Here is a 24,060-nt window from a genome sequence, read left to right on the forward strand (position 1 = left end):
AATGGCCGGCTATCTAGGGAGTGCACGGGGAAAGGAGAATCTATCGGCACCAGCGGAACCCCTAACTTAAGGGCGAGTCCGCGATCCATAAAGTTCCCAGCTGCGCCTGAATCGACTAGCGCCCTATGCTGGGAAGAGGGAAAAAGTGAAGAAAAAAAGGTTAAGACAAACATGTGGCCAACAGGGGTTCTGGGTGAGTTTGATGCAGACTCACCTGGGATGATCGAGAAGCGTTCCGCCTGCCATCTCTACTCCCAGACGGACCCCCAGCACCGATCAGACGTGTGTCCTCTCCGACCACAGTTGGTGCAGGGAAGGCCTCCTCCTCCGGTACCCCTCGGCGCAGCCCCTCCCAACTCCATCGGAATGGGAGCGGAGGGGCTGGGTGGTGGAACGCACAGGACCCTCTCTGAACGCCTGCGGGCAGCCAGCAGATTGTCCAGTCGAATGGACATGTCAATCAGCTGATCCAGTGACAGAGTGGTGTCCCGACACGCTAACTCCCGGCGGACGTCCTCTCGGAGACTACACCTGTAGTGGTCCATAAGGGCCCTGTCGTTCCACCCAGATCCGGCTGCCAAGGTCCGGAACTCCAGCGCGTAATCCTGGGCGCTCCTCCTCTCCTGCCTGAGATGAAAAAGTCGTTCTCCCACCGCTCGGCCGTCTAGAGGGTGATCAAACACGGCACGGAAGCGGAGGGAAAACTCTGGGTAGTGCTCCGCGCTGAGTCTGGGCCATTCCAGACTGCGTTCGCCCACTCCAGAGCACGACCCGTGAGGCAGGAGATGAGGACACTCACCCTCTCCGCTCCTGAGGGAGTGGGTCTAACGGTGGCCAGGTATAGCTCCAGCTGAAGCAGAAACCCTGGCAACCCGACGCCGCTCCATCATAAGCCCTCGGTAGCGTCAGACGGAGGGTGCTGGAGTCGAGTGATGGGGAGTCCGGAGCCGTGGGTGCCGAAGGTGGAGAGAGGATACCACTCCTCTCCCATCGGTCCATTCTCTCCATTACTTGATCCATCGCGGATCCGATCCGATGGAGAACGGTGGTGTGGTGGAGAACCCGTTCCTCCATCGATGGGAGAGGGTTGGCTGCTGCTCCTGCTGACTCCATTCAATTTGATTTAGGTGCGGGATTCTGTAATGCTGCGGGTGTCGTGGGTGTGGAGTCAGACGCAGGAGACAGAGAGTGCAATGCTGTGCGTCTTTAATTGCACCAACGCACCACAGGGTACTCACAATAGTAACGACCCCAAACACAGGGAATGAAAATGTACAACGGAAAAGTCACGACCAGGCACTAACACGTACCTCTACAACAGAGCCGAAGGTTACACTGAAATAATCCCGCACAACAACCAGGCGGGCCGGCTGTCTAATAAAGACAAACTAATCATACCTAAACAGGTGCTACCAATAAACATACAAGGAGGGGGAGGAAAGACAATCAGTGGCAGCTAATAGGCCGGTGATGACGACCGCCGAGCGCCACTCGTGACAATAATAATAATTAATTCGATGGATAAGGAATAACAGTACTTTATCACATTGTCCAAGGCTATATGGACATGAACAATAGGCAAAATATTCAATTTCAGACTGATTTCATGATTATTATTAATACACAAAGTAACATCAATGAACATTATTCACATAGGATGTTATTCTATCATATTCAAACAATAAAAAAATTAAAAGTTATGTATGAATGTATTATCAGTTCATGAATCTACTTAATTGCATAGCCTAACAAATTAAAGAATGATTGACAATAAATAATTGTAATCAAATTCAAATGTTGATCCATAATAATGAGTGACCTGAATGCATGTCTATAGCCTTGGCGTTAACAAAATATTCATACAAATATGATTAGGCCTCTCATAGACTAGGCCTTTTAGAAAGAGGTTCAATCAAGTTAGATCTGCCAAATTAACATAGCATTGGAAAAAATACATCAATCCAGCCTTAGAGTATAACATTTCATCATTATCCAAAAGAAGCAATTAGAAGCATCAATCTATATAAAGCAAGCGTGACTAAATTCGAGCCTAGGAACTTTGTTCACCGCATCCTCCTTCGATTGTCTCGCCTGGCTGCCACGAAAAGCCCCCACCTGCTGATCTGCACGAAGTGTGTGCGTGCCACTGGCGATGTACTTTGCTCGACATGCTAGCTGTTCTCGGCGGTGCATCATCACTTCAAACGCATTCCGTCGGGCTGTTATCGGTTGGCCTACTACTACTGGTAGTACCAGTAAAATGTAAGTTATGAATCGCAAATCACCATACAACTGACACACTTCGATTTCATCAATCATTTTGACTTCAATTTGGTTGTCCAAAATACTATCAGCTTGCACTGCGTCTTTGCTGATGAATGCCTTGATCTCTGGCCAGTCAAATGGTTAAATTACATTGTTATGATGCAATAACCATGAATTTAACCAACTGTTTGTTTGTAATGAAGGACGTCCTACATTTAACCTGGACACATAAATAGTAGGAATTTGCGTTGGCTTCAGCCATGACGGCATGAAAAATTAAACATCTGCACGTCACCTGCAGGTGCGAGTGTGTGTTTCACTGTCCAATCCGAGGCTCGTACATGATCTGAGCGTGTGATCTGAGGCTGTTTGGTCTCTTGAGCATCAACTTTGGTAAGGCTCAAGGGAGAGCGGACAGGGCATTATACACAAAGAGATATTGGCAAAAAAATAACGCATCTGATTTGTACTTTTTTGGGGGTGTGGAGAAAAGTGAGGCGGGGCATCCGCTAAACAGTAATTCAACTTTGTTCGGCTAAAAGTTATGGTATCAATATTATTGTAAGGATGAGTGGACCCTCAATGGTATATAGAGCAAGTCAGGATGTCATGTGAAACCATGTGTTCTGATATACTATTCATATAGTAGTATTTGGTTTTCGAAAAGACACTCAAAATATCAACATTCATATACAAATTAGAATCCCTATATTTACATATATTTACTTTAGACCATATTAAACAGATATATGAAACAAACAATTCAAGATGGCGCCAACAGACATGGCAGCTCTGCTTCTAGCTCCTAAGCAACTTTGCAGTATTTAATTTCTTACACTATTCGCTCAGAGTGTTTTTTGGTGTTATTACATACAGCTGTAAAAAAATTTGCATATCAAAGCGGTGGTAACTCACCAGCACTACGACCAGGAATATGACTTTCCCGAATTGGATCCTTTGTTCACACCCCCCAGGGCAATTGAACTTATCCCAAATGCTGCTCCAGGATGCCACCGCCCACTTCTAGACCAACTCAGGAGGCAGGCGCACCATCTACCGCTTCCGAGTATATTACTCTCTGGTGTTCAGACTCTGGACAATAAAGTAGACAAGCTCAGGGCGAGGATCTCCTTCCAGAGAGACATCAGGGACTGTAACATACTCTGTTTCATAGAATCATGGCTCTCTCTGGATATACTGTCCCCGTCCATACAGCCAGCTGGGTTATCAGGACATCGCACAGACAGCAATGAACATCTCTCCGGGAAGAAGGTATTTTGGTTCACCTGACCTAGAATACCTCACAATCAAATGCTGACCGTATTACCTCCCAAGATAATTATCTTTGGTTATAGTCACAGCCGTGTGTATTCCGCCTCAAGCCAATGTTATCTTCCTGCGTTCCGTTCCTCCTCAAGACACAAAGGAATTCTCCGGTTGGAACTTTATTGAAGATTTATGATAAAAACATCCTAATGATTGATTCTGTACTTAGTTTGAAATGTTTCTTCGACCTGTAATATAACGTTTGGAAATTTTTGTCCGAAGAAATGGTCGACCAGCACCAGCATTTGGATAGGTGTACCAAACGCGCTAACAAAAGTAGCTAATTGGACATAAATAAGTACATTATCGAACAAATCAAGCATTTATTGTGGACCTGGGATTCCTGGGAGTGTATTCTGATGAAGATCATCAAAGGTAAGGGAATATTTATCATGTAATTTCTGATTTATGTTGACTCCAAAATGGCGGCTAATTGTATTATATTTCTGAGCGCCGTCTCAGATTATTGCATGGTTTGCCGTAAAGTATTTTTGAAATCTGACACAGCGGTTGCATTTATCTATAATTCCATGTATATAACTTGTATTATCATCTACATTTATGATGAGTATTTATGTTGAATTGATGTGGCTATGCTATATGAACTTTATCAAACAAACATACATGTATTGTGTAACATGAAGTCCTATGTCATCTGATGAAGATCATCAAAGGTTAGTGATTCATTTTATCTCTATTTGTGCTTTTTGTGACGACTCTCTTTGGCTGGATAAATGGCTTTGTTTATTCTGTGGCTTGGTGGTGACCTAACAATCGTTTGTGGTGCTTTCGCTGAAAAGTATATTTGAAATCAGACACTGGTGGGATTAACAACAATATTACCTTTAAAACAGTATAAGATACATGTATGTTTGAGGAATTTTAATTATGAGATTTATGTTGTTTTGAATTTGGCGCCCTGCACTTTCACTGGCTGTTGTCATATCATCCGGTTAATGGGATTGCACCTCAAAGAGGTGTTAAACCTATATCATTGACTAACCCCTTCAAATAGGGTTAATAAAAACAGCTGCAACAACAGCAAAAGCATAAGCAATACAACCAAACAAGATTTTCTGATTTATTATCAAGAAGACTGTGTTTCAGAGAGGTGGTCATTTGATTTCTCAAACCTGATGACATGCTGAATATTCTCACCACAACACTTGGGATGCACGGGCAGAAACCAGATCCAGTTCCACAAGGCACAGCTTTGGATAAACAGCCATCCTTGCCTGCCAGAACTGGAGAGGTGACTCTACCAGGTATTTCCGCAGCTCACTCGGGACACTTAATGCCCTGCCAGGTTGACCCCCCGTATGGACAGTGACCTCAGACACAATCTTCGAAGTGAGGAAATACGTATTTCTGAAGAACTGTGTTTGAGATGCTTGCTGGATTCAACGTGCTGGCATCTTGCTGGAGTCCTGCTGCTCCACAGCTGTACTCTCTGATTTGCTGAAGAACTGTGTTTGAGATGCTTGCTGGATTCAACGTGCTGGCATCTTGCTGGAGTCCTGCTGCTCCACAGCTGTACTCTCTGATTTGCTGAAGAACTGTGTTTGAGATGCTTGCTGGATTCAACGTGCTGGCATCTTGCTGGAGTCCTGCTGCTCCACAGCTGTACTCTCTGATTTGCTGAAGAACTGTGTTTGAGATGCTTGCTGGATTCAACGTGCTGGCATCTTGCTGGAGTCCTGCTGCTCCACAGCTGTACTCTCTGATTTGCTGAAGTACAAAAGACTTCCCTCGTCAGTGGCCATCACTGAAGATGGAGACTTATATTTCCCTCGCTAACTTTAAACATCAGCTATCTGAGCTGCTAACCAATCGCTGCAGCTGTACATAGCCCATCTGTAAATAGCCCACCCAATCTACCTACCTCATCCCCATTTTGTTTTTATTTACTTTTCTGCTCTTTTGCACACCAGTATTTCTACTTGCACATCACCATCTGCTCATCTATCACTCCAGTTTTAATTTGCTAAATTGTAATTACTTTGCTACTATGGCCTATTTATTGCCTTAGCTCCTCACGCCATTTGCACACACTGTATATAGACTTTCTTTTTTTCTATTGTGTTATTAACTGTATGCTTGTTTATTCCATGTGTAACTCTGTGTTGTTTTTTGTGTCGCACTGCTTTGCTTTATCTTGGCCAGGTCGCAGTTGTAAATGAGAACTTGTTCTCAACTAGCCTACCTGGTTAAATAAAGGTGATATTTAAAAAATAAAATAAAACACTTTTTGCTAACATCTCCAGCGAGCTGCACTATCTTAGCCCACTCACACACCCTGCTCACCCTCGGATTTCTTCCCTCTTAGCTACTGATGGTGATGCCCAAGCTAGGTCTATTTGAAACATCGGCATATACTGGCAGCATTTACCCGCCAGATTCAGAAGCTCGAAAATGCCATGAGAAAAAAACTCCATTACAGTTTAGAAGAAACTAAACATAATTTAACATAGTTTTTATTTGATTTATTTTGCAGTCAAAGATTATAGTTTCAGTATAGTTTTAGTTTTAAAGATGTTTTTGTTTTTTTACATATCTATCAAGGCACAAGGTGAGACCCAGATGCAGACACAGGAGGCAGATGGTTGGCGTCTTACAATGTTTTTTAATCCAAAGGGGTAGGCAAGAGAATGATCGTGGACAGGCAAAAAGGTCAAAACCAGATCAGAGTCCAGGAGGTACAGAGTGGCAGGCAGGCTCATGGTCGAGGCAGGCAGAAAGGTCAGGCAGGTGGGTACAAAGTCCAGAAACAGGCAAAGGTCAAAACTGGGAGGACTAGAAAAAGGAGAATGCAAAAAGCAGGGGAACGGTAAAAACGCTGGTTGACCTGAAACATAAAGTCGAACTGGCACAGAGAGACAGGAAACACAGGGATAAATACACTGGGGAAAATGAGTGACACCTGGAGGGGGTGGAGACAATCACAAGGACAGGTGAAACAGATCAGGGCGTGACAATTTCAGTTTACTATATATATATTTTTTTTAATTTAGTAGACACTCTAATCCAGCGTGATTTAGAGGAGCGATTAGGGTTAAGTCCCTTCCTCAAGGGCATCTCAACAGACTTTTCACCTAGTCAGCTCAGGGATTAAAACCAGCGACCTTTTGGTTACTGGCGCAACTCTCTAAACTGCTAGGATTTTCCTTTTCAGCATATACTAAATTGTTTTTCCAAATGTAGTTTTTATTTTGGTCAGACTAGGCGCACTGCATAGTTTCAGATGGCTCTCTATCCCCACTCTTCGATCAAAACAGAAATTGATTTTTTTTTGTTTGGTGCAGCAATAGAGTTGTGTTTGTACCAGGGCTTAGAGTTTTTAATCTGTAGTGTTTAAATAAATGCACAGTTAGATTCATTCAGTTGATTTAAATAAACAAATGAACCTATTTTCAGGCCCTCAATGGGGTTTCTTTAGGTAGACATTAGGTGATTACTGAATCAACACACTGCAGTCTCACTATTGCCAGTCATGTTAATTAGTGCACGACATAGCAAAACAATTCGCAATGGAAAACGAAAATGAGCATTCTTACTGGATATGTCCAGATAGTCCATCTTCGTTTCAGATCTTTTTTTCAGTTTGATACCTAATTAACACAACCCATTTCCTCTTGATGTTGTTTCCCCTGCAGACATTTTTCTCTCAGTTTCAAAACATTTTAATCTGTTTGGTGCCTATTGAACACAACCCACAACTTTGTTGATTCCTCTGCAGGGATGATGTGGTCGGAGTGTAAGGAGCTGTGGACCGAGGGCCCCAGGGAGTACATGCAGCAGCTGTGGAACGTTCTGGACTTCGGCATGCTTTCCATCTTCATTGCCGCTTTCACCGCTCGGTTCTTTGCCTTCCTCCAGGCCACCAGAGCCCAGCAGTACGTCAACGAAAAGATCCACACCACCGACCTCTCCCTAGTGACCCTACCCCCGGAGGTCAAATACTTTACCTACGGTGAGAGAAGAGCTACTGTATCGATGCACCCAATCAAATGTTATTTGTCACAGAAATAGTGACACGGGCAATAAATACACAGTGAATAATATTAAGGAGTAAAAGTAGCATGTCTACATAGAGAGTACCAGTACCGAGTCGATGTGCAGGGGTACAAGGTAATTCAGGTTGCTATCAAATCAAATTTTATTGGTCACATACCCGTGATTAGTAGATGTTATTGTGGATGTAGCGAAGTGCTCGTGCTTCTATCTCCGACAGTGCAGTAATATCTAACAAGTAATATCTAACAAATTACACAACATATACCCAATACACACAAATCTAAGTAGGAATTAATTAAGACTATATACATATGGATAAGTGATGTCAGAGCGGAACGGACTAAGATACAGAAAAATGTTTATACATATGAGATGAGTAATGCCAGATATGTAAACATTATTAAGTGACTAAGATACCATAGAATAGTATAGAAAACAGTATATACATATAAGATGAGTAATGCCAGATATGTTAACATTATTAAAGTGACTAGTGTTCCATTCCTTAAAGTGGCCAGTAATTCCTAGTTTATGCCTATAGGCAGCAGCCTCTAATGTGCTGATGATGGCTGTTTAACAGTCTGATGGCCTTCAGATAGAAGCTGTTTTTCAGTCTCTCGGTCCCAGCTTTGATGCACCTGTACTGACCTCGCCTTCTGGATGATAGCGGGGTGAACAGGCAGTGGCTCAGGTGGTTGATGTCCTTGAGGATCTTTTTGGCCTTCCTGTGACATCAGGTGCTGTAGGTGTCCTGGAGGGCGGGTAGTTTTCCCACGATAAAGCGTTGGGCAGACCGCACCACCCTCTGGAGAGCCTTGCGATTGCGGGCGGCTGCAGTTGCCATACCAGGTGGTGGTACAGCCCGAAAGGATGCTTTCAATTGTGCATCTGTAACAATTTGTAAGGGTTTTATGCCTAATTTCTTTAGCCTCCTGAGGTTGAAGAGGCTCTGTAGCGCCATCTTCACCACACTGTCTGTGTGGGTGTTCCATTTCAGTTTGTTAGTGATGTGTACGCCAAGAAACCTGAAGCTTTCCACCTTCTCCACTGCGGTACCGTTGATGTAGATGGGGGGTGCACCCTTTGCTGTTTCCTGACGTCCACGATCATCTCCTTTATTTTGTTGACGTTGAGTGAGAGGTTGTTTTCCAGGCACCACACTCTCAGAGCCCTCACCTATTCACTGTAGACTTTCTTGTCATTTTGGTAATCAAGCCTACTACTGTTGTGTCGTCTGCAAACTTGATGATTGATTTGGAGGCGTGTATGACCATGCAGTCATGGGTGAACAGAGAGTACAGGAGGGGGCTGAGCATGCATCCTTGTGGGGCCCCATTGTTGAAGATCAGCGGAGTGAAGGTGATGTTTCTTACCTTCACCACCTAGGGGCAGCCTGTCAGGAAGTCCAGGACCCAGTTGCACAGGGCGGGGTTCAGACCCAGGGGCTCAAGTTTAATGCTGAGCTTGGAGGGTACTATGGTGTTGAATGCTGAGCTATAGTCAATAAAGAGTATTCTTACATAAATATTCTACTTGTCCAGATTGGACAGAGCAGTGTGCAGAGTGATGGCGATTGAATTGTTTGTGGATCTATTGGGGTGGTAAGCAAATTGAAGTGGGTCTAGGGTGGCAGGTAAGGTAGAGGTGATATGATCTTTGACTAGTCTCTCAAAGCACTTTCATGATGACAGAGGTGAGTGCTACAAGGCCATAGTTTTTAAGTTCAGTTACCTTTGCCTTCTTGGGTACAGGAACAATGGTAGCTATCTTGAGCATGTGGGGACAGCAGACTGGGATAGGGAGATATTGAATATGCCCGTAAACACACCAGCCAGCTGGTTAATGGTGGTTAATGGTTAACACATTTAAATATTTTACTCAGGTTGGTCATGGAGAAGGAGAGCCCACAGTCCTTGGTAGCGGGCCACATCGGTGGCACTGTGTTATCTTCAAATCGTGTGAAGAATGTGTTTAGCCTGTCCGGAAGCAAGATGACCCGTAACATATCCCAGTCCACGTGATCAAACCAATCCTGAAGCGTGGATACCAATTGGGCAGACCAGCATTGAATAGTACGAAGCACAGGCACTTCCTGTTTGAGTTCCTGCCTATAGGACGGGAGGAGCAAGATGGAGTCGTGGTCAGATTTGCTGGAAGGAGGGCGGGGGAGGGCCTTGTAAGCATTCCGGAAGTTTGAATTGCAATGGTCGAGAGTCTTAGTAGAGCGAGTAGTACAGTCAATGTGTTGATAGAACTTCGGCAGCCTAGTCCTCAGATTTGCTTTGTTAAAATCCCCAGCTACTACAAATGCACCCTCAGGATATGTGGTTTCCAGTTTGCATAAAGTCCAGTGAAGTTCTTTGAGGGCCGTCAAGGTTTCGGCTTGAGGTGGGATTTAAACGCTGTGGCGATGATGGAGGAGAATTCTCTTGGGAGATAATGGTTGGCATTTAATTGTGAGGTATTCTAGGTCGGGTGAACAAAAGGACTTGAGTTCCTGTATGTTCCTAGAATTACACCATAAGTCGTTAATCATGAAACACACCCCTCCGCCCTTCTGCTTTCCGGAGAGATATTTATTCCTGTCTGCGCGATGTACTGAGAATCCTGCTGGCTTTACCGAATATCCCGAGAGAGCCATGTTTCTGTGAAAGAAATTATGTTACAGGCCCCGATGTCTCTCTGGAAAGAAAGACTGAACATTAGCGAGTAATATACTCGGAAGCAGTGGGTGGTGTGCGCACCTCTATGTCAAACCAGCAGGCCACCTCGAGTGCCTCTCCTCCACCAGCGATGTTTTGGGTCGGCCTTTGGAATAAGTTTAATTTCTCTGGGAAGAGTGAACAAAAGATCTGCTCCAGGGAAGTTGTATTCTTAAGTCGTAATGCTGGTAGTTCTGATGAGTTACCGCCTCTCTAATATCCAATAGTTTTTCCCGGCTGTATGTAATACAACAAAACATTTCCTGAGCTAAAAATGTAAAAAATAGTACATAAAGAAACCAAATACTGCAACGTTTTCTAAGAGCTAGTAGCGATGCTGGCATTTCCGTTGGGGCCATCTTCCAGTGTCTTCCAGTGCTATGTTCATATAGGTAGGGTTAAAGTGACTAAGCAAAAGTATAGAAAGCAGACAGTAGCGTGTGTGTGTGGCGTCAGTATGCATGTGTGCGCGTGCTATGTGTGTGTGCGCATGCTGTGTGTGTGCGCGCGTGCTGTGTGTGTGTGTGTGTATGTGTGTGTGTGTGTGTGTGTTGGTGGAGTCCAGTGTGTGTGCAAAGAGTGCAAGAGAGTTAATGCAAAAAAGGGTAAATGCAGATAGTCCGGGTAGCCATTTGATTAGCTATTTAGCAGTCTTAAGGCTTGGGGGTAGAAGCTGTTCAGGGTCCTGTTGTTTCCAAACTTGGCAACAGTGTATGACTTGGGTGGCTGGAATCTTTAACCATTTTTTGGGCCTTCCTCTGACACTGCCTGGTGTAGAAGTCCTGGATGGTAGGGAGCTCGGCCCCAGGGATGTACTGGGCCGCACTCACTACTCTCTGTTGCGGCTTGTGGTCGGATGCCTTGCAGTTGCCATACCAAGCGGTGATGCAGCCAGTCAAGATCCTATCAATGGTGCAGCTGTAGAACGTTTTTATGATCTGAGTGCCCATGCCAAATATTTTCAGCCTCCTGAAAAGGGGGAAGTGGCGCTGATGTGCCCAGTTCACAACTGTGTGGGTGTGTATGGACCATGTTAATTCCTTATTGATGTGGACACAGAGGAACTTGAAGCTCTCGAACCGCTCCAATACAGCCCCCGAACCGCTCCAATACAGCCCCATCGATGTGGATGGGTGCATACTTGCCCCTCCGTTTCCTGTAGTCCACGATCAGCTCCTTTATCTTGCTGTAGTTGAAGGAGAGGTTGTGCATTGAAGATCCACACCTGCCAGCTCACAGATTTACTCCCTATAGACTGCGTCATCGACATCGGTGATCACTCCTACCACCGTCTTGTCATCAGCAAACTTGATGATGGTGTTGGAGCTGTGCGGGCCATGCAGTCGTGGGTGAACAGGGAGGAAGGGACAAAAGCATAATCCCCTGAGGGTCCCCGTGTTAATGGTCAGCGTGTCGGATGTGTTGTTACCTGCCCTGGGGGTGGCCGGTCCGGAAGTGCAGGATTGAGTTGCAGAGGGAGGCGTTCAGTCCCAGGGCCCTGAGCTTGGTGATGAACTTGGAGGGCACTATGATGTTGAATGCTGAGCTGTAGTGAATGAACAGCATTATTTCTTCTTTTTTTAAGTAAAAATCTTTAATACACAGAAGCATCCAGGGTGTTGTATGTGTTTATTTGAATGAGAGTGTGTGTATGTGCATGTCTACAAACACCTGCACGGCATCAGCCTCAGGCAAACAGCATTCTTACATGGGTATTCCTTTTGTCTCGGTGGGTGAGGGCAGTGTGGAGTACAATAGAGATGGTGTAATTTGTGGATCTTTTGGGGCGGTATGCGAATTGGAGTGAGTTCATGGTGTCTGGGAATATGGTGTTGATATGAGCCATGACCAGCCTTTCAAAGCATTTCATGGTTAAAGATGTGAGTGTTATTGGGCGATAGTAATTTAGGCAGGTTACCTTGGCGTTCATGGGTATGGGGACAATGGTGGTCTGTTTGAAACAAGTTGGTATACCAGACCGGGTCAGAGATGGTTGAAAATGTCAGTGAAGACACTTGCCAGCTGGTCAGTGCATGCGCTGAGTACGCGTCCTGGTATTCCATCTGGCCCCGCGGCCTTGTAAATGTTAACTGGTGCTCTCATGCATGGTTCAGTGTTGCTTGCCTCAAAGGAGCATAGAAGGCATTTAGCTTGTCTGGTAGACTCATGTCGGTGGGCAGCTCACGGCTGGGCTTCGCTTTATAATTCATGATAGTTTGCAAGCCCTGCTACATCAGTCGAGCGTCAGAGCCAGCATAGGATTCGATCTTTGTCCTGTATTGATGCTTTGCCTGTTTGATGGCTTGTTGGAGGGTGTAGTGGGATTTCTTATAAGCTTCCGGATTAATGTCCCGAACGTTGAAAGTGGCAGCTCTAGCATTTAGCTCAGTGCGGATGGTGCATGTAATCCATGGCTTCTGGTTGGGGTATGTACGTACAGTGGTTCCTCCTTTAAAAGTTGTGAGCTTCCACTGCAGGACTTAGAGGTACCCAGCGTCTCTGCTTCATTGTTCCAGACCACCGCAAGGGGGAGTTAGAGCACACATTATGCATTTGGGTCCAAAGGTTTTTATATGACCAATCATATCGAGTGGTTCCAATGACAAAATAATGTTATGCCACCCGTCGCTGGTGACTTTCTCCAGCAAAGATGTCTGACAAAAACATTACAGTGGAAGCAAATGTAAGAAATTATGTCATAACGAGTCAAGCAAAAATAAAAGAGGAATATGTTAGAGACATATTTGTAGAGAAAAACGATTGTGCATATTTTTTGTCATAAAGTTAATTTATGAAAATTGCTATTTAGCATGTTAGCTGACTAGCTAACACCAGCCAGCTAGCTAGCTAGCGTTATGACATGAGTATGAAATTGTAATGTGTGTTGTACAAAGCTGAGGTAACTATTTACTTGTGTAGTGGAAGATAAAAATAACTGTGTCCCTATGGATGTGTAGCTAGCTCCAGTATGTAGCTGATCTGTGTAAAATGTTAGGTTCTGAACTAATATTCATACCAATCTATGAACCTCGGGTATCATAGTTGTTGTATCGACTTCAAGTCTGAATGGCATTAATGAAGCCTATGGATAGAGTAGAATATAATAACTTTATTGTGCCATGGATGCAAGTCCTATATACATGTACTGTAGTTATTACCACACATGAGATCCCCATATTGTAGCCTGTACATGGAATATATTCACTGATCATGTACTCTTCCTTGGCAAATAAAGGTGCGGTTCAGGTATGAATCTCTGTGAGACATTCTTTTTCAGTCATATCCAATACCAGATGTATAAAACTCCATTCTTTGAATGATGCTGTGTCTGCATGTATGTTTTACAATTATACACTTCAACAGTGTTTACCGCTCCTGGGACATCAATGATTACACATTGTAACTATGCAATAGACTAGAAACATGATTTAAGTAAAGGCTGATTTGAAATTCATATATACAGAAAAAAACAGTACACTACACTTCCTATGCATATCTAACTCCCTTCATCTGCATTAATCTGAGGACACAGGATAGGTGTAGTATTTCAATGAGATACTTAATTTCAACCAGTGGAGAATGTGAAAACTTTATTGAAAGTTCCTTATCCAGGTGTTTATAAATACATAATACATGCATTATAATTATGATCATTGTTATATTATAAATACAAGTTAAATCTGTACTTCAATGCACATATGGTGTGCATTATTTAAAAAAGAGGAGGTGGCGAGAGAGGTGTCTAAGACAGAAAGGGAAAGAGGTAAGAACTGAGGAGCGGGGAAGACAGCAGTGCTACACTAATATTCTCTTGAGCAGGGAGCAGGTTTCGAGCCCTCAACATTCTAGCCCGAAGTCCAGCACGCTATCAACTGTGCCCAAATGTATTAGTTGGGATTGGGGCCAATTGTGGCTAAAAACACTTTATCAATTGGAATCTTTAACAAGTGGAAAGGTGAAAAAGTATTATTATTAGTTTTTCACAATGGGTTATTAGCTGAACAATAGACTTCAAACTTTACTAAAGAATTGTCTAATAGCCCAGCTAAGTGTGAACCCCCCCAACTTGCAACAAATCATTTGTATCTACCGATACACGTATCTACCTACACACGGTTAATGTTCTGAAAAACAAAATATATATACATATATTGGTCATGGGTCCTGAGTGGCGCAGCGGTCTAAGGCACTGCATCTCGGTGCGAGAGGCATTAATACAGTCCCTGGTTCGAACACAGGCTGTATCACATCCAACTGCGATTGGGAGTGCCATAGTGCGGCGCACAATTGGCCCAGCGTCATCCGGGTTTGGCCGGGGTAGGCTGCCATTGTAAGTAAGAATTTGTTCTTACCTGACTTGCCTAGTTAAATAAAGATTCAATTTAAAGAAACAACTGGCGGCAACCGCAGCGCAGTCAATAGGAGATGAACAGTTGCAGGTGCTGAAAATATAGCTAACTTGTGATGCAACTGTTGCACACCAACAGATGGAGAAAACGTACACCGGTCGAGCAATTCATTTCAACAATATTCTTCATTTTAATTTGACTTTATAAACAACAAGAGGGCTTAATTGGAGTTTATTTCTTCGGGGCCTAGACCTACAGTGGGGAGAACAAGTATTTGATACACTGCCGATTTTGCAGGTTTTCCTACTTACAAAGCATGTAGAGGTCTGTCATTTGTATCATAGGTACACTTCAACTGTGAGAGACGGAATCTAAAACAACAATCCAGAAAATCACATTGTATGATTTTTAAGTAATTAATTTGCATTTTATTACATGACATAAGTATTTGATACATCAGAAAAGCAGAACTTAATATTTGGTATAGAAACCTTTGTTTGCAATTACAGAGATCATACGTTTCCTGTAGTTCTTGACCAGGTTTGCACACACTGCAGCAGGGATTTTGACCCACTCCTCCATACAGACCTCCAGATCCTTCAGGTTTCGGGGCTGTCACTGGGCAATATGGACTTTCAGCTCCCTCCAAAGATTTTCTATTGGGTTCAGATCTGAAGACTGGCTAGGCCACTCCAGGACCTTGAGATGCTTCGTACGGAGCCACTCCTTAGTTGCCCTGGCTGTGTGTTTTGGGTCGTTTACATGCTGGAAGACCCAGCCACGACCCATCTTCAATGCTCTTAATTAGGGAAGGAGGTTGTTGGCCAAGATCTCGCGATACATGGCCCCATCCATCCTCCCCTCAATACGGTGCAGTCGTCCTGTCCCCTTTGCAGAAAAGCTGCAGCATGTTTCCACCTCCATGCTTCATGGTTGGGATGGTGTTCTTGGGGTTGTATTCATCCTTCTTCTTCCTCCAAACACGGCGAGTGGAGTTTAGACCAAAAAGCTCTATTTTTGTCTCACCAGACCACATGACCTTCTCCCATTCCTCCTCTGGATCATCCAGATGGTCATTGGTAAACTTCAGATGGGCCTGGACATGCGCTGGCTTGAGCAGGGGGATCTTGCATGCGCTGCAGGATTTTAATCAATGACGGCGTAGTGTGTTACTAATGGTTTTCTTTGAGACTGTGGTTCCAGCTCTCTTCAGGTCATTGACCAGGTCCTGCCGTGTAGTTCTGGGCTGATCCCTCACCTTCCTCATGATCATTGATTCCCCACAAGGTGAGATCTGGCATGGAGCCCCAGACCGAGGGTGATTGACCGTCATCTTGAACTTCTTCCATTTTCTAATAATTGCGCCAACAGTTGTTGCCTTCTCACCAAGCTGCTTGCCTATTGTCCTGTAGCCCATCCCAGCCTTGTGCAGGTCTACAATTTTATCCCTGATGTCCTTACACAGGTCTCTGGTCTTGGCCATTGTGGAGAGTTTGGAGTCTGTTTGATTGAGTGTGTGGACAGGTGTCTTTTATACAGGTAACGAGTTCAAACAGGTGCAGTTAATACAGGTAATGAGTGGAGAACAGGAGGGCTTCTTAAAGAAAAACTAACAGGTCTGTGAGAGCAGGAATTCTTACTGGTTGGTAGGTGATCAAATATTTATTGCATGCAGTAAAATGCAAATTAATTACTTAAAATACATACAATGTGATTTTCTGGATTGTTGTTTTAGATTCCATCTCTCACAGTTGAAGTGTACCTATGATACAAATTACAGACCTCTACATGCTTTGTAAGTAGGAAAACCTGCAAAATCGGCAGTGTATCAAATACTTGTTCTCCCCACTGTATATAAAATAACTTAACTGGCTGATGCAGGTTTGATACCCGTGACAACCGCCACCGGGAGACCCATGAGGTGGCTTTTGGTTTTAATTTAGAATCCTGCAGTCCTCTATATGTAATTATTAACGGAGAGTCACGTCATATTTTTTGATACACTGTAGGCCTATCCTAGGCGACCTGAGTCTCACTAGTGTTTAGTAATGTGCTGTTAAAAGTGGTGTAGGTCTTATTTATTTAAAGAGCGTATTGAGGTTAGAAGCAATAGAATTTGAAGCAAAAGCCTACAACTGTTTTAGCACTGTTTTGCGCTGTTCTGAGACAAGCATTGGGAATGGGCTTGATAAATCAATGAGATTATCATCTCCATTTGGGTATTGGTTACACTAAAATTGGGGTGTGGAAATGTTATTATATTAATTTAGAATCCTCCAATCCTCTTATGCTGTAGCCTAGTCACGACCATCACGTTGTATAGCACCATATTTTCATTTTTCTCGGAATAGAAACACCATAATGTTATTCAAATTATTTAAGCCAAATTTCTTAAAATCAATCCATATACCATGTTATTACAAAAAAGGTTTTAAATTCTCTGGTAATGCCAGTATGGAAGACTATCAAATGCTTCTCAAAGATGCCCACTAGTTGTCAAAATAGCACTAACTTGCATTAACAGAAAAAATGTCTGGCAATTAAATAACGTGCCACAGAATGCCACAGCAGCCAACAAGGTGTGCAGCAGTATGACACAACTTTTAAAGGAGGAACCACTGTACGGTCACTATGAAGACAACGCCGTCGATGCACTTATTAATGAAGCCGGTGACTGATGTAACTGATTTCCCAAAGGAAGGGAGAGGGAGGGCCTTGTATGCGTTACTGAGTGTGGAGTAAAGGTTATTTAGAGTTGTGTCGCCTCTATTTGCATAGGTGACATGCTGATAAAAATCTGGTAAAACGGATTTAGTTGAGTGTGGTGTTAGTGCCAGCATTGGTTTGTGGTGATAAATAGACAGCTACAAAAAAATATAGATGGGAACTCTTGTATGGTCTGCAGCTTATCATGAGTGATTCTAACTCGGGCAAAAGAAAAACTCTAGACTTCCTAAACATTAGAGATCGCGCACCAGCTGTTGTTATCAAAGAGACACACCGCTGCCCCTCTCGCCTTACCCGAGTCTGCCATCTGATCTTGTCGATGCATAGAAAAAACAGAGTTGGATATCCATGTCCTCGTTCAGCCACCACTCCGAGAAACATAGGATATTACAGTTTTTTCAGGTCCCGTTGATAGGATTGTCTCAAACAGAGCTCAACCAGTTTCTTCTCCAGTGACTGCACGTTCGCCAACAAAGTAGAGGGCAATGATGGTCTACTTGCTTGCCAACGTAGTCAAGACACCACCTCACTTGCCTCTCTTTCGCTGCTGCTTTCTCTTTCGAGTCCCAGGGATCAGGGCCTGGTCCGGGGTAAGCAGAATGTCCAAAAATGGTCATCAAATCGAGGTTAATGATCACTGTTCTGATGTCCACAAGCTGTTTTCGGACATATGAAATGATGGCAAGAAACATTATATACAAAAAAAAATGTAAGATCAGCAACAACCAAATTATTTTTAATGCAGACTTCGCCAGGAGCAGCTGTCCACTGCAGCACCATCTTCTTAAACCTGTGATAGGTACAGTTGATACAAGTAGGCATCTTGTACACATCTACAAATACCACCACAAATGTCAATACAGATGTTTCCTGATCACTTGCCCTGCAAGACGTGTAACAGTGTTAGCAATGATTATGCTTAAGGGCAGGAACACTAATCTCAAGAATCACTAGATTCTTACCGCAGGTTAAGCTCTAATTGTCTAATCGTACACAGTGACGTACACATACAGAATGACTATAAGGGCAACATTATCCACCTAGTACACTGCACACAGAAGGGAGACAAATGATCATTAGGTATATCATTAGAACATGCAAAAGGGCAAACATATAAAATCACATAAACACCTGTTTTTAATTTGACATTGAGAGCGTAAGTGGCCTTTGCAAATCGTGGTAGCACCTTATTTTACAGTCCTGTGTCATTTAGTTTTAGCTGACGTTTACTGAGAAATTGTATGTATTGGTGCTTGTGTTGATGAATCCTAAAGAAACAAAAGACTACTTTTAGGGGAATTATTATACAATTACTATTTGCTCTATTATTTCAAAGCCCACGAAGACATAGTGTGGGACTGTAAAACAAAGTGTAACCCAACCATTGTGCAGAACTGTCATATAGCGCAATGCATTAAACACATTGTTCATGTTGCTGTTGCCCATTCCTCCACGTAGCAAGGGACAAGTGGCTGCCGTCAGACCCCCAGCTGATCTCAGAAGGGCTGTACGCCATCGCTGTGGTGCTGAGCTTCACACGCATCGCTTACATTCTGCCGGCTAATGAGAGCTTTGGACCACTCCAGATCTCCCTGGGCCGCACGGTCAAAGACATCTTCAAGTTCATGGTCCTGTTCATCATGGTCTTCCTGGCGTTCATGATCGGCATGTTCATCCTCTATTCTTACTACTTGGGTGCCAAGGTCAACCCGGCCTTCACCACGTGAGTGCTATAGCAGACATATAGAGGACACTTGTGTATAGAGAACACTTATTGGAATAGACATATGGTGAGACACTTATGGGAACAGACTTTTAGGGACATTAATTGATGGTCACTCAGGCAGGTCTGGAGTCAGTGACAGGAACAGTTACTCCGTAATGGACTGACAGTCAGTAGGGAGGCTTTGTACACATTCAACCATACTGTTTTGTCCCCAAAGCCCCTAAAATGAATACACTCCTAAAACATCAGACTTGAGAATACGATTGGTACACATTTATAAAGTAATACTGCTTGGGATCTATCTACATTAAAAAAACTCCAACAAATGAGTTCTCCATTCATGTAGGGAGCTCTTTTCTTCCTCTATTGAGCCCATTCATGCAGTGCTAGCTCATTCAGTCTATCGACTCAGTCATTGTAGTGCAGAATGAAGTTGAAAATGGCCAACCTTGGACTCCCTTTCTAAGAGTTCTTCAAAACTGAATTGGAAAAGGCACCGCCGAGCTTGTGGCAGCTCAGCAAAAATAACTAATTTCACACTGGAGTGGATTACCGCCAAGGTTACTGTTTCCAAGCTGAGGCTGAGAAAATGAAATCCTTCCCATTGTTATGGTTATTATTTTCCTCTATTGTTCTAGTGTCCATATTGCATTTCATTAGTCAAGCTGCCTTGGCATAAATGGAACACACACACACACACTTACAAATGCAACACATACACACATCTAACATTGCCAAGAGTCACAATGGTCATTTATGCTCTTACCAAGGACATCTGTGGAATTCATAAAATACAGCAACATCACCTGAAATAAAAAATATATATAATTTCAATTCCCACGTTGTAAATGTTTCTCAAAGGGACTTTGGCAACCAGAATACTATAACACAGGATGATACATTTTAGTATTAAGCAAGACATATGCCAATATATTTGGTTCATTCCTCACGCACTTAGGCTACACATGAGGTGACATCACTTTATTTAAAGCAGCACTTTATCGCCTGTCACTTTGGGCAACAACCAAATGTAGTTTGTGATTTCGCTAGGGCACAACAACAAACTAGAAACCCCTAATCTGATCAGCCTGTCCTATAGCTTTCTTATCCCCTTCCTTCCTTCCTTGTCACCATAGGGTGGAGGAGAGCTTCAAGACTCTGTTCTGGTCTATATTTGGACTGTCCGAGGTGTCCTCTGTGGTGCTCAAGTACAACCACAAGTTCATCGAGAACATCGGCTATGTGCTCTATGGAATCTACAACGTGACCATGGTGGTGGTGTTGCTCAACATGCTGATCGCCATGATCAACAGCTCCTATCAAGAAATCGAGGTGAGTGACTGGTGTTGTGAAGTTGCCCCTAGATACTGATCTTGGGTAAATAAGAGAAATTCCCCACTAATCATTAAGGTTAGGATTGGGGAAGGGAAGCAGATCCTAGATCTGTACGTAGGGGGAAACTTCACCACAGAGGTAAATCAGTGGCATCTGTAGACCCACCATGTCATCTGATTATAGGTATAGGGATACTAGTGTATTTTTGTGTAATCTTTTTGTATGCAGGGCATTCGGAAAGTATTCACTTTTTCAAAATGTTGTTACGTTACAGCCTTATTCTAAAATGAAAAAAATTATCTCATGAAGTTACACACAATACCCCATACCCCATAATGACAAAGCAAAAACCGTTTTTTAGAACTTTTTGCAAATGTGTAAAAAAAAAAAAAACGGAAATATCACATTTACGTAAGTATTCAGACACTTTATTCAGTACCTTGTTTAAGCACCTTTGGCAGTGATTACAGCCTTAACTTTCTTGGATATGACGCTACAAGCTTGGCACACCTGTATTTGGGGAGTTTCTTCATTCTTCTCTGCAGATCCTCTCAAGATCTGTCAGGTTGGATGGGGAGCGTTGATGCACAGCTATTTTCAGGTCTCTCCAGAAATGTTCGATTGGGTTCAAGAAAGGGCTCAAGCTGGTCCATTCAAGGACATTCAGAGACTTGTCCCGAAGCCACTCTTGCATTGTCTTGGCTGTGTGCTTATAGTCGTTGTCCTGTTGGAAGGTGAACCTTCGCCCCAGTCTGAGGTCCTGAGAGCTCTGGAGCAGGTTTTCATCAAGTATCTCTGTACTTTGCTCCGTTCATCTTTCCTTCGATCCTGACTAGTCTCCCAGTCCCTGCCACTGAAAAACATCCCCACAGCATGATGCTGCCACCACCATGCTTCACCGTAGGGACGGTATTGGCCAGGTGATGAGCGGTGCCTGGTTTCCTCCAGACGTGGCGCTTAGCATGCAGGTCAAAGAGTTCAATCTTCAGTTCATCAGACCAGAGAATCTTGTTTCTCGTGGTCTGATAGTCCTTTAGATGCCTTATCCAAAACACAAGCGGGCTGTCATGTGCCTTTTATTGAGGAGTGACTTTCATCTGGCCACTCTACCATAAAGGACTGATTGGTGGAGAGCTGCAGAGGTGGTTGTCCTTCTGGAAGGTTCTCCAATCTTCACAGGGGAACTCTGTACCTCTGTCAGAGTGACCATTGGGTTCTTGGTCACCTCCCTGACCAAGGCCCTTCTCCCCCAAGTGGTCAGTTTGGTCGGGTGGCCAGCTCTAGGAAGAATCTTGGTGGTTCCAAACTTCCTCCATTTAAGAATGCCACAGTGTTCTTGGGGACCTTCAATGCTGCTGAATGTTTTTGGTACCCTTACCCAGATTTGTGCCTTGACATAATCCTGTCTCGGGAGCTCTGGACAAATCCTTCGACCTCATGGCTTGGTTTTTGCTCTGACATGCACTATCAACTGTGGAACCTTATATAGACAGGTGTGTGCCTTTCCACATCATGTCCAATCAATTGAATTTACCACAGGTGAACTCCGATCAAGTTGTAGAAACATCTCAAGGATGATCAATGGAAAGAGGATGCACCTGAGCTGAATTCTGAGTCTCATAGGGTCTGAATATTTATGTAAATAAGGTATTTATGTTTTTTTTAAATGTTTAATACATTTGCAAACATTTATATAAACCTGTTTTCAATTTGTCATCATGGGGTATTGTGTGTAGATTGATGAGGGAACATTTGAATTTAATCCATACATTTCAGAATAGACTGAATATACACCACATGACCATAAGTATGTGTACACCTGCTCGTCGAACATCTCATTCCAAAATCATGGGCATTAATATGAAGTTGGTTCCCCTTTGCTGCTATAACAGCCTCCACTTTTCTGGTAAGGCTTTCCACTAGATGTTGGAACATTGCTTCGGGGACTTGCTTCCATTCAACCAAAAGAGCATTAGTGAGGTCGATCACTGACGTTGGGCGATTAGGCCTGCCTTGCAGTCGGCGTTCCAATTCATCTCAAAGGTGTTCGATGGGATTGAGGTTAGGGCTCTGTGCAGGCCAGTCATGTTCTTCCACACCGATCTCGACAAACCATTTCTGTATGGACCTCACTATGTGCACAGGGGCATTGTCATGCGGAAACAGGAAAGGGCCTTCCCCCAAACTGTTGCCACAAAGTTGGGAGCGCAGAATCATCTAGAATGTCATTGTATGCTGTAGCATTAAGAATTCCCTTCACAGGAAGTAAGGGGCCTAATTTGAACCATGAAAACTGCCCCAGACTATTATTCCTCCTCCACCAAACATTACAGTTGGCACTATGCATTTGGGCAGGTAGAGTACTCCTGGCACCCGCCAAACCCAGATTCGTCTGTGGGACTGCCAGATGGTGAAGCGTGATTCATCGCTCCAGAGAACACATTTCCACTGCTCCAGAGTCCAATGGTGGCGAGCTTTACACCACTCCAGCTGACACTTGGATTTGCACATGGTGATCTTGTGTGGTTGCTCGGCCATGGAAAACCATTTCATGAAGCTCCCGACAAACAACTGACTTTGCTTCCAGAGGCAGTTTTGAACTCAGTGGTGGGTGTTGCAACCAATGAGAGAAGCACTACGCGCTTGAGCACTCAATGCTCCCATTCTGTGAGCTTGTGTGGTCTACCAATTTGCGGCCGAGCTGTTGTTGCTCCTAGACCTTTCCACTTCACAAAAACAGCACTTACAGTTGACCGGGGCAGCTCTACCAGGGCAGAAATGTGACGAACTGACTTGTTTGAAAGGTGGCATCCTATGACAGTGCCACGTTGAAAGTCACTGAGCTCGTCAGTAAGGCCGATGTTTGTCTTCGGAGAATGCATGGCTCTGTTATTTATTTTATACACCTGTCAGGTGTGGCTGAAATAGACGAATCCATGAATTTGAATGGGTGTTCACATACTTTTGTGTGTGTATATGTGTATATATGTGCAAAGGGAAAAGATAGGAGGATAGGAGGAGCTGTTTGTATGTGGCTATGAAAGTGCACTGTTTGCGTGTGATCAGGGGTGTATTCATTCCACTTATTCTGTTGAAAAACATTTCTTAAACGGAAGTGAACATACCTGAATAGAAACTCTCGTTTGCAACTGTTGGACTAATGATTACCCCCTAGATAAGTTAGATGCAGGCAAGAGTGTGCAAGGTGGAATTGAATGTGTCACTGTCTGCCCACGTGTCACTGTCTGTCATCTCAACCTGTGTGCGCCTATTTTGTAAACTTTCATTCATAGGCTAGTTTGTAGCAACCTCATGATGGGTATAGCAAAACATCTGAGTTAATGTAGTATAGAAATAAAGCCATGCTCATAAAAAAATAGCATCCTCCATTATTTATTTATATATACACTGCTCAAAAAACATCCTAGATCTGAATGAATGAAATATTCCTTTTAAATACTTTTTTCTTTACATAGTTGAACGTGCTGACAACAAAATCACACAAAAAATATCAATGGAAATCAAATTTATCAACCCATGGAGGTCTGGATTTGGAGTGACACTCAAAATTAAAGTGGAAAACCACACTACAGGCTGATCCAACTTTGATGTAATG

General features: G+C 43.6%; 1 protein-coding gene across 1 annotated transcript in view; it reads left to right on the plus strand.

The window, feature by feature from the left end:
* The window catches only part of trpc3 (transient receptor potential cation channel, subfamily C, member 3), a 60,548-nt gene that overhangs the window by 20,418 nt on the left and 16,070 nt on the right, over positions 1 to 24,060 (plus strand). The window contains exons 6-8 of the mRNA XM_065018709.1: positions 7,328 to 7,561; positions 18,842 to 19,106; positions 20,246 to 20,441. Of these exons, the coding sequence (XP_064874781.1) occupies positions 7,328 to 7,561; positions 18,842 to 19,106; positions 20,246 to 20,441 (695 nt within the window). The remainder of the gene's footprint in view (positions 1 to 7,327; positions 7,562 to 18,841; positions 19,107 to 20,245; positions 20,442 to 24,060) is intronic.

The sequence above is a fragment of the Oncorhynchus nerka genome, linkage group LG5 (assembly GCF_034236695.1).
Source record: "Oncorhynchus nerka isolate Pitt River linkage group LG5, Oner_Uvic_2.0, whole genome shotgun sequence".
Taxonomy (NCBI): Eukaryota; Metazoa; Chordata; class Actinopteri; order Salmoniformes; family Salmonidae; genus Oncorhynchus; species Oncorhynchus nerka.